This window comes from Morone saxatilis, unplaced genomic scaffold (assembly GCF_004916995.1).
Source record: "Morone saxatilis isolate NCDOM2014 unplaced genomic scaffold, NCSU_SB_2.0 Contig16, whole genome shotgun sequence".
NCBI lineage: Eukaryota > Metazoa > Chordata > Actinopteri > Moronidae > Morone > Morone saxatilis.
The window spans coordinates 8,519,088-8,530,446 of record NW_023339718.1 but is presented as its reverse complement, the minus strand read 5'-3'; the positions used below and the strand labels follow the sequence as shown (position 1 = coordinate 8,530,446).

The 11,359-nt window shown below is 40.5% G+C and overlaps 1 protein-coding gene across 2 annotated transcripts in view; it reads left to right on the top strand.

The window, feature by feature from the left end:
- pdlim2 (PDZ and LIM domain 2 (mystique)) overlaps positions 1–8,907 on the top strand; it is a 35,987-nt gene extending 27,080 nt beyond the window's left edge. Inside the window, exons 7-10 of one of the 2 annotated variants that reach the window (XM_035658643.1) lie at positions 1,506–1,624; positions 5,750–5,895; positions 6,802–6,913; positions 7,708–8,907. In XM_035658643.1, the coding sequence (XP_035514536.1) occupies positions 1,506–1,624; positions 5,750–5,895; positions 6,802–6,913; positions 7,708–7,900 (570 nt within the window). In that variant the 3' untranslated portion in view covers positions 7,901–8,907. Of the gene's footprint in view, positions 1–1,505; positions 1,625–5,746; positions 5,896–6,801; positions 6,914–7,707 lie in introns of both variants that reach the window. The other variant, XM_035658642.1, reaches the window with a different exon arrangement.
- Positions 8,908–11,359: the final 2,452 nt, after the last annotated feature.

Genomic DNA, 11,359 nt, shown 5'->3' with positions numbered 1-11,359 from the left:
GTTTTCCTGGACTGTGCACAGACATAAATAAAGTAATAGCTTTGTTTCCCCAGGAAACTGGAAGTTGTGAAACAGTTTGAGTCATTTGTTAGTTTGCATATTGCAGCAGAGCATGAGTATGCTTTCTGTTATCAGTAAGTGGTCCATATCACAGGTGGACAGGGTTAGATGCCGGACAGGGTTAGATGCCAGACAGTGTTGTGGTGAAAAACAATTAGTTTGTTGGGATTCCTGACAGTAAAAGTGTCTGGGTTGAGTTATGTGCTGTGCAGACTTGGTCCAGGTGTGCTCAGTGTTTAGTGTGAACATGTGCCTGAGGTCAGGTTCACTAGTGGCTCACCCCTACTCTCTTAGGACATCATTAAACTTAAATAAATCAACCTTTGCCCAAAATGTTGTAGCTGCTGCTGCCTTTGGCTTATGCTAAGAACAGCTCCAATAAAAAATGTCATTGGCACATCATCATGAGGCCTTGGTTTATAAGCTGCTCGTGTACAGTAGGTATATAGTGCCCTCTTCTGTCAAAGTCAAATATTCACTTAAACAAAACTTTTCATGCTTTCTTTCCTGAATAACACTGTTGTTTGTACAGTAAGTGTTCAGTTTGACCGAATGAGGTTCTCGCTACGTGGAATGTTTTCTCTCATTTCACGATGTTTACAACTGCCATGAATAATTGTGAGATTTGCCCTGCATCTGGAACCTATTGAAGTGTATGCTGGCTCTCTTTCCCATCAGACCAACACTGGAGTCAGTGCCAAACATCTGTTGCCCCATTATCTATCATCTATCAGCTGAGGGGATGAAATACAGCTCTGATATAAATGTTAATCAAGATAAAAAATGTTAATGTGGGTTGCTGTGATTGTTGGGACTGACAAGCCTGCAGTAGAGGAATGTTGGGAGTGACTCATGCAATAGAAACTTTGATTGTATTTGGTGCCCTGTGCTCTCAAATAAACAATGACCAAGTGTATTTTTTTTTATTGTGTACTTTAAACTTAAGAACTTCATCAGGTTTCAGTCAAATGTTATGATGAAGAAGTGGAGAGAGAGATCATCAGTTTTCTGTCCGTGGTGTTTCTCCATGTGGATCTCATTTAAGCTGCTGATAAATGTCTCCTGTTTTGATCTTGACTGGATATATCCTACTGTACATGATGGTGTGTCAGACTTTGTTTTATTCCCACTTGTCATACAGCACAATCTCCCCTGATTTAGAGCTTCCTGAAACAAGGACACTACATTTGTTCAGTGCCAATACGCTGCTAGGTGGAGCAGTAATCCAGAAATACTGCTGGAATGCCTGCCTCTGCACTGAACATAGCTCTTTTTGTGACTTTTTTTTACAGTAACATTGCGTCATGGTCTAAGCACTTGCACACTGTCTCAATAGATTCCTCAACTCTGAACTACAAAGTTGGTTTCGGCTGCTGCAGGAAGTTTGACTTTCATGCTTACTCACTCTGTCTTGCTTTCATTGTCGCCTTTCTCTTCCTACACAGGAGTTCTCCCCTTCAGACTACAGAAGTAACTCTGTATCCAGCAGAACCCCAACACCACCAGGACGCTACTCACCTCATAGCCCAATTGATCGGGACGTACCCATGTCCCCTCGTCGCAGGTAAAGCAAACACCAATAAAATGTGTCAAAACACCATAATTCACTGCAAAAGTTATATATATATATATATATATATTACACCAGCTTCAATGGATATGCACCTCTAATCTTGCACCATTTTTTTGCTATAAAACACAAGGTTGAAATGACAGATTTGTAGTAGTAGTTATTCCAATCCAAGTTATTGCTTGTGCTTGGAAAAATTGAAAAACAACACAGTACACGCTGTACTTTATTTATTTTACTGTCCACAAAATGCACAACATGCAGAACTACCAATAAACTCCATTTTAGTTTTATGACTGCTTGAGTATAAAATGGCAAGCTTTTACTCTCATTATATTGAATAAAAATATATATCAAAATAAATATAAAATTGACTTTATAGTTGTGATAGCACTAGCTATGTCTGTAGTATCTAACAAGAGTATAATGTACAGTCATTCAGCGCCATCTATAGGGCAGTAGGGGTTACACACAGATTCAGGGCTAAGAAATTAAACCTGGTCCCGAAATGCTTATAAAATTGCTTCATGCATAGTGGAAAAAAGCTATAGTTATAGTTATAGTTATAGTTATTCATAAAATCACCATAAGCTTGAAAAATGGAGTATTTTATTGCCGGGAGGTTGTGTTGGATTAAATGAGGTTGTTATACTTAACAGTAACAGTACTACCATTATTATTATAATACTACCAACAGTATTATTCATTTTTGGAATTTATCTGGGTAGCCAGTTTCTGCTAGGAACATTCCTTTGTATATTTATAATTATAGCTTCCTCTGTTTGTCTTTTCAGTCCATTTCCATTTGCACTTTCAACTGCCTTTTCAGTCACACCAATGCATTCATTGAGTGTTAGTCAGCTTGTGAAAGCAGCTGACTCTTGGTGCTTAAAGCTGTTGCAGCTGCACTCTGACTCGACAGCTACAAATTAATTTTCAGCCTTTGGGAAACACTATATTGTGTCCACCACCTGCACTACAGTTTCCTTCTTCCTGCTCTGCTGCCTCTGGTGAGGTGATGTAGCTGTAATTTGACTCATTTGATAGCGTGCAGGTGCTGCCCTCTGAACATGTTTTGGATTCACTTAGACTCACCAGTTGTTTTTGTCCCAGCAGAAATGAAAATCTTCTCTTAGTCTCTTACATAATCCTTTCTGTCCACTCTCAGCTGGAAAGCCTGGTGCTTGTGTTTTCACAGTGCAGGATGGTTGACTTTGGCCCCAGTCCCCCACCCCCCGGGTAACCACGGCTAGTGATATGACATGTCAGCAACTGCAGTCATATGCAAACACCACATATTCCCCAAAAAGTCTGATTTCATTTCTCCCCCTGATTGGCCCCCAGTCTGGAGCCCCCAGCCTGCACACCAAGCCTCTCCCTGCTCCTGCCCAGCCAATCACAGACTCAGTGACACCCATTTACCCACCCCTTCATGTTGCATGGCCAATGAGTTTTAGGCCAGAGGCACACCTTTCAGTCAGACTCTTGTTTTTCTGTCTCGTCTGGTTTAGATAGAGGTGTGTGTTCGGCATCTGCATGCGTGTGCTAATATTGTTTTTTTCTTTCTCGTGTTTCCTGAGTTGCTACAGCAGTGTTAGAAATACAGGGACAGTTACTGGAAAGAATAGTTGAGCTCCCTTCCTTTGTTCCATCTTTCTTTCTTTCTGAGGTGAGTCTGGTCATTTTGAGTTTTGTCATTTGGATTTCTTTTGTCACACTGACTTTGGTTTTGTAAATGAGCTTGAGTAAGTCTGAGTAATGTGGCTGGGATTTTAGCCTTGTGATCTCTATGTTTTGGCTACATGCATGTGCTATGACTAGATCATTATCATTGTTCTTGTGTGCCAAGTCTGGGTATGGAAACCAGCCACACATTCATCTTAGATGCATACATTTTGATGTGACAACATTTTAAAAGCAAAGTCCCCAAGACAAACTGCTCTGAAGCTGTCTCATACTTTTGTAAAACTGCTTCCACTGCAAATTTGTGCACTCAAATGCTTATTCAGATGCATGCCGTTCCCTCTCACTTCTGTTATTTGTTTTCCTCCCATTTGACCTGGACTTTCCATTTGTTTTGAGATTGCAATTTCAGAAGGGATGGTGAGAGAAGCATAAAGGGGAAATGGACTGAGGGTGGAGTTGAGCATGTGGAGAACTTGGAGGGTGTTCTTTAGAGGTCTGTTTTCAATTTGAACCATGTTCGGTGATGCAGAGGAAAGGGTCTGAGCATTTGCTTTGGTCGCATATTTGTTGTCTTGTCTGTTTGCCATCTCCTGTTTCAGCCACGTTCTTTGAGCAGGAAGTCTAAACCTAAAGCTGAAATCCAGGCAGGGACAATACACGTATAAAAACCACATACACAGTCATGTAGCTTATAAAACCCTTAAGAAACATATGCAACACAATGAGACATTATACTATAAGAGTGGTCTGTAATTATTTGGCCAGTAACACAGTCTTGAAGGTTTTGTCTTTGTACTTTTGCACATTAGAATTAAAATAAAATGACTGCGATTGTACAGGGCTGACTTTAAGCTTTAAGGGTCTTTGAGACTCAAAGGCAGCTCTCGAAAGCACGTATCATGCATAGTCTGCCAATTTCAGGACAATACAGCAGGAAAACCAGATATTTTTTTTTTCTGACCAAACAGCTTAATGTTCTTGACTGGCCAAGTCCGTCACCTGACCTCAATCCAACTGAGCATGTGTTTCACAGACTGAAGGCAAAAGACCGAAACGAGCAAGAAGTGAAGGTTGCTGCAGTACAGACCTGGCAGAGCATCACCAGGGAAGATACAAAGAATTTGCTGATGTCTGTGCCATTTGACTACAAATAGTTGGAAACCAATTATGTGGTTATCTTTATCAAATTTATGTCATTTTGTCCAATTCCAGTAAATTTTGGAATTGGACAAAAAATTCCTACGCTACACCCCAAACTTGTTTTAGTTCAGAGCCAGTGTGCAGGAGTACACGGCAAACACAACTAGTTTGATGCAAAATGTTCACTGTCCAATCGTGTGCTTGTACAACAACATAGCTAAATACAAGGCTGCATGGTGCAGTGATGCTATAAAGGTTTACATGTATTATACGATAAATGGTCAAGGTTTAGGTCATCGTCTCTGAGCAGATTGTCCACAGCACGGGTTTCTGAGTAAATATTTGGGTAGATTTGTTGCATTTGACAACAGGTGTGGCAGTCAGTCAGGTTAAGTTGTCTAACAATGGTTGACAAGTTGGCTGCAGGTGGAAAGCATCAAACCACACCTAGCCCAACTAGTATACCCGGGCAACCAGTTCCTGCTGACAGCAAACACTCACCAGCTCCCTGCAGACAAATACACTGACACGAGAACAGACTTTGTGTCTTTGTGTTTTCTTTTTTACTCACCAATACATCTGTCAGTCCAGAATTTAATACATGTGCTTCTTAAACTGGGGTAGAGAAGGATTGGTATTCAAACACACATTAAGTATGGAAGAAGTTGTAAAAAGTAACTGCTTTTCCACCACACCAGGGGTTCAGAATTTGCTTGTAAAGTGAGCCACTGTTCTTTCTTCTAATTTCTTAATGACTTGACAGTGTATACTACCTGAAGGTGAAAGCTTCCTCTCGCCTCCTGCACCCTCCTGTGCACTGACCGTAAGGAAACACCCACAAGATGCAAAGTTAGAAGTGTTTTTTTCTTGTTGTTTTTTTGGTGGTTTGGTAGACTATTAGTACAAGGTACAAAGCTCATGTCGATTATGCCTTGTGTCAGGCCTAGGACTCTGTACTTCATCTTCACAAGCATGGTTGCTGTTTTTTTTTTTTTTTATTTGCATGCTGTATACAGCTTTTGCTAACAGCCTTATGTCCTCTTTGGTTTGTCTTGAAGCAGTTTTCTGTCATAGAAACAGTGCTTCTGGTAAGGGGATATGACGGGATCCTGTTGACCATATGTGATTGAGCACTGTTTGGCCTCTTGCCTGTGGTGTGCAACGTAGACATCATAGTTGTCAAGTCAAATCTTCCATGAATTTACATTTTCTAATGAACACTTCACCAAGAGCTCAATGTATGATTTTAGTGAATGTGATAACCTGTGACCGTATTTCTTCTTTCTACAGCAGTTCAAGCTCTGACTTCGCCATGCAGAAGTTCGACAGGGACTCAGAGGTGTACAAGATGATCCAGGAGAATAAGGAGTCACGCACTGCACCTCGTCAGTCCAACACCTTTAAAATGCTGCAAGAGGTCCTGGAGGCTGATGAGAAAGGTTAGAAGCACTCTGCATTACAAACAAATGTGCACAGTTGCAATGAGAAATAATCACTGCTTATTTAGCATGCAAGCTCAATAGTATTCATAGTTGCACAAATATTCACATACATATTGTACTGTGAATTATGATCATTTAATCATCAGTCATTTTTATGTAAAATCTATAATAAAGTTAAATGATGGTCAGTCTGTCTCTGACACACAACCCTGAGAAAGATGAGGAAGTATAGAAAATGAATGGGACATGAATGTGTTAGCATGGAGGAGCAAAAGTAAATGGATTGCATCCATTTTTTGATTTGTACTGATGGTTTATCACCATAAACTGTTAGCAGGGGCTATTCTCAGGGAATCAAATCCAATATAATTTATGTAATCTCCTATAGTTGTTTCCTGGTAGCATTTTACATTCCTCTCTGTAGTAGTGCATCGTGCAGAACAGAACAAGCGAGCGAGTATGTGTTACTGAACTGTAACTTGGACTTCCATATGGCCATCACCTGTGCAGGATATAGAGAAAAGCTCTCCTGTGTGCCGTTTATATTGCGAACGTCATATCATGGAATGCATCTGTCCTCCTTTCCCCCCTTTGCTTTGATAAATGTCAGGGCAAATAAATCCAGATAGCAATAACATTCTTTTATGACGTGATAATGACCAATGTGTGGAAACCCCGTTTCATGAAGCGTGTCCCATGGGTGATGAGCTAGTGATGTCGAGTGGGAAACACAAACAAGCTCCACTGACAGAGGGCTGTGAACACGAACAGTGTTGACATGATGAACAGAGAGACTCAAGCCTGTCAGAACATCCCTGTGTTCATGTGTGTGTTCATGTGTGTGTTCATGTGTGTGTTCATGTGTGTGTTCATGTGTGTGTTCATGTGTGTGTTTGACTTTAGAGGCTGCCCTGCGGTTCCCAGGGAATCTTTCATCCAACGTCCCCAAACCAACAACATCAGTAGGAGGAGTCAAAAAAACCCACACCTGTGAGAAGTGTGGAACTAGCATTCTGTAAGTCTTCTGTCACCTGCACTTACACGTTCAGTGGAATAACTTTGAGGTGTGAATAATTACAATGATAATTTGCCCTGCAGTAAAAGATGTTCCACATGTAGAGTGTGATATTAAGTGTGCGTGCGGCAGTATGTTTACTCTCCAAGGTAACAACCGGTTATTAGGTTGACTGTTGCATCTAATTAATGAATGCACTGAACAAATCTCTTTAATTTATATTTAATTGTTAATAATTGAGTTTAAAACTGAGCTTTATTTTACACAACTCAATTAAAAACAAATCTGCCAGTGGGGAAGTTTTACTTTAAGTCAGTGGTTCTCAAACGGTGGGGCATAGAGCCACTGCAAGTGGGTATACATGAGATGGGGGAAAATGTGGAGTGGAACAGTTAAATGATGATTTACCACAGCTTTATATCGCTAAAATTGAACTTGTACTTTTTTATTAGTTTCTTTTTCATTATTATTAATGAATGCTAAAACATGTGGGGCATGACCTTTTGTCGACTTCTGAAGGGGGACATGACATAAAACGTTTGAGAACCAATGATGTAAGTGATATAGGTAACAGGTGAGGCATTCGTTTCTATTTAAACAAGATTAAAAGTCTCAGTTTTAATCAGTATGACGTGAACATACAATAATTTGCTGTGGTGTCAACGTGTTTTTCTACAGATACAAATGAAACTGATGTTTATCTGTGCTGACCTTTTGTAGCTCTCGAGCTGATTTGCATTGGAAATACATTTCACCCTTTTGCCTGGTGTCTGACTGCATTCATCTTTCCACAGCACGCTGGCTGTGCGCATCACAGACGACCACTTCCGCCACGCAGAGTGCTACACTTGCACAGATTGCGGCCTTAACCTCAGAATGAGAGGTCACTTTTGGGCTGGAGATATGATGTACTGTGAGAAGCACGCCAAAGAGAGGCACCAAGGCCTAGGTAGTTCCCCTCGAGCCACCGTGTCCCCTCGCCAATGAGTCTGCCGCCTCACACCTGCCCCGCTCTGGACGTAGAGTGCTGCTTGTCTGCCTGAAGCGCCACCTCATCTGACTCAGTTATAGACCTTGGGATGGGGCGTGGAGGTGGACACTAGTCAGCTATATGGCACAGGATGTTCTTTTCTGATCAAATTTAACCATACTTTGCAATATTATGATTCACTTTCTTGCCTTTTCTTATAATGTAAGAGAATTGGGGCTTTGTTTTCCATATGGCCCAGCCTCCACAGTCTCTTTAGATTATTCTTGGCTCTAATTATGCACAGCTGCCGTGGACTCAAGCCCACATCACATTGTACTAAGGCCAGATTTACATAACACCAACGCTTTAGACAAACTCAACAGGACTGGCTCTCTGACTCTCTGAGGATCTGGATAATCATTTGAATCTCCTGCTGACACAAAGGGACCAAAATATCACCTACACTGCATGCCATTGCCATTTTAAAGATGTACTGTACACAGACAGTGCTGTGGGTGTGGGTGTGTATGAGTGCATGCTTTCACATGCAGAAGTGTGGTGGCTTCTGCGTGCCTTCCCCTACATCTGTGTGCGTGACTATGTGTGTGTGTGCATGAGAGAGAGAGAGAGAGAGAAGGGAAGGGGGGTAAAGTTGTTGCAGACGCGATGGAGTGTGTGTGAATTTTGCGCTAGAGTCGGGCCTAAAGCCTTTGAGTTTTTCTATATTTCTTTTGTAAGCAGAATCTATGAGTAGAAATAATGAAAAAAATACATATATGCTGAATTGTTTTGCTGTTTTGTTGCTTATGAGGGACTATAAATTCATTCAATATACAAATATTTTTGATGTTATTGTGATTGAACTGTATTCTATAATATAGACCATTTAAAATGCATAATGTGTGCACAGGACATTTAGTGTGAAAAGAATTGATGACGATACTACACTTCCAGTTACAGCAATACTCAGAGACACACTATAATGTTTGCATTTCATGTGGCACTAAATAAAATCGCACAACCCGAAGCTTCTTCAGTGATGATGACTGTGTTGCTATAAGTTGTTGGATTTGAAATGGTTTCCTACCTTATCACAGTTTCTTTACTTTGTCGGTATGTCTGGCTCTTTTTAAAGTATTTTTACCGACTTCACATTACATACTTCACATTATTATCACCTTGCAGGGGTCAACGGAAGTTGTTTTTAGACTCTTTGCCAAACAGGTAAGGCCGATATTTGACTCATAATACATTTTAACTCGTAATAAATAGGTAATATATAGATGAACAAAACAATTTCTAGTTGGTAATGATACTTTATGTAATAGATTACATGATTTTGTCTTTTAAATTCAATAGACTTTTTTCGCAGCTAACATTTGGTTGCATCTCTGCAGTAAAACACAGATGTACCTAATTACGATAATGATGACTCCATTCCATTGATGTCTCAGTAAGCCAGCATGCACAACAAGAGGGCCCTGCAATTGTTAATGTTATTAGTTACACCTGTGCTTTTCTGGCTATGACTTATCAAATTAAACTATAAAATACTTAACCCTCTGTAAACACTGTACTATGTCAGTGTTTAACTGCATATAAAACATGACTTTATATTTTAATTCTCCATTTGGGATGAAAATGAATCCCTGATAGCAATGTTAGGGGACATGTTACATAAGAAACATGAAGAAAGGACTGTTGCCACTGTCCTACTGGTGTCTGTTTTGGTAATACTGGAGTAGAGGAACACTGATGACCTCAGTTTCACCACACAATTACATACAGTAACAAGGCCCATGAGACTTGGAAGATACACATCAGACCAACTACTCAGATCTCTCCGATTGAGCTGTTGTCAGTCTGCTTCCTGTTCAAATTCCAGGTTCAGCGGTCACATGAGAATAATTTGTTTTGACTGTTGTACAGACACTCTTGAAAGTATATGATCAACTGGCTGTAGTTTACAGCATTAATCAATGGGGAGCAGACACATCCCTGTTCTAAGAGGACAGGTTTGACAAGGGTAGAGTTATGCAGCACATTGCCAGAGTGAGTTTTAAATCGGATTGCCTTTTGTTTAATGTAAAACATCCTGGGGTTGTGTTCTGTCAGAAGGGACTAACCCTGTCTTACTTTTCATAGCCCAACTAGAATTATCCTGTGTAAAAGATCCTTTTAAACAATATTCATATTATTCCCTCTGCTAACCAGAAGAGGGCGACATCACCACAGCTTCAAAAGTGCATCTGAACTTTTGACAGGCTGAAAAATGAGGGAGGAAAAATAACTCAGGAGTAGAACTACTACTGCACATAATGTGTATCTTAACTTTGGCGAATCAAATTTTGTTTCATATAAGCATACAGCTAACAACTACATTTATATAAGTATGGATTACTTTATTACATGTGGATTTACCCAGTTAGTACAAAATTCAGTGCTCCCTTTAATATGGATTACAAAATATAACGTATGTGCTTTGTACATATAAACAAGAATATACAAACATAGCATCGTAAAACCAGTGCTACAACAACATGTATACTGGATTAAATGCTACTGCCATTAGGATTATCACCACTACTGCTGTTACATCTACTGCTAATAATAATTCTTAATGGTTGACAAAGGTATTTACTGCTGAAAAATATGGCACCGCATTATGACTTGATAACCCCGTAAAACTGTGGAAGCAGTGGGTTTAATGTCCTCATAAATCCTTAATTAAAACCATCCATCCAGGAAATGCTCATGACTGCAGGACTGACTGGTGTACTGACAGAGCGGCTGAGAAAGAGTTGCTTTCTGTGTGCTGCTGATCACACCACTAGATGTCATAGGCTCCTCAAGAAAAACTCAGCAACAGTCGAGGGCCTTATAGAGGGCCTGATATTTGCTTCCCGGCTGGAAGTTTTCTTTTGTTTATCCTTTGGCAGAAACACTGGCCTGAGCAATGCCTCAATCTGAGCAGTCACTTGGTCTGGTTCACATCTCTGATTGTGCTGAAAACCTCATTGTTTTTAGATATTTCTGCCCTAACGTGTGATTTGGAGGACAACAGGAACATGCCCAAGGGGAATCATTAGCAATCTCACGTATTGTCTGTCCTACATCCCAAAAGCTTGCATAACTTCCACCAAAATCTCCCTCAAGACATTATCTCAGCACTACTTTTTGAGCCTCCAAGCTTCTCTGCGTTCCACCTTTCCTTCCCGACATTCTCCCCTTTCTCAATACCCCACCTGGAATGGAGTCCAGATGTGCAACAGGGAGAAGGAGAGATTGCTTGCTTGGCTATAAGGAGCGAGGGGGCTGTGGGGTGCAAAGAGAGAAAATGTTGGAACGACATTAAAGTTTGTCTGGATGCCATTAAGTACAATTTGATGTAATGTGCAGTTTGGGACGTGACATTTTAAATGGAAACTGTGCTCTCCAGATGAGAGAGATTTGGGCCTTGTGGAGATGGGGTGGGT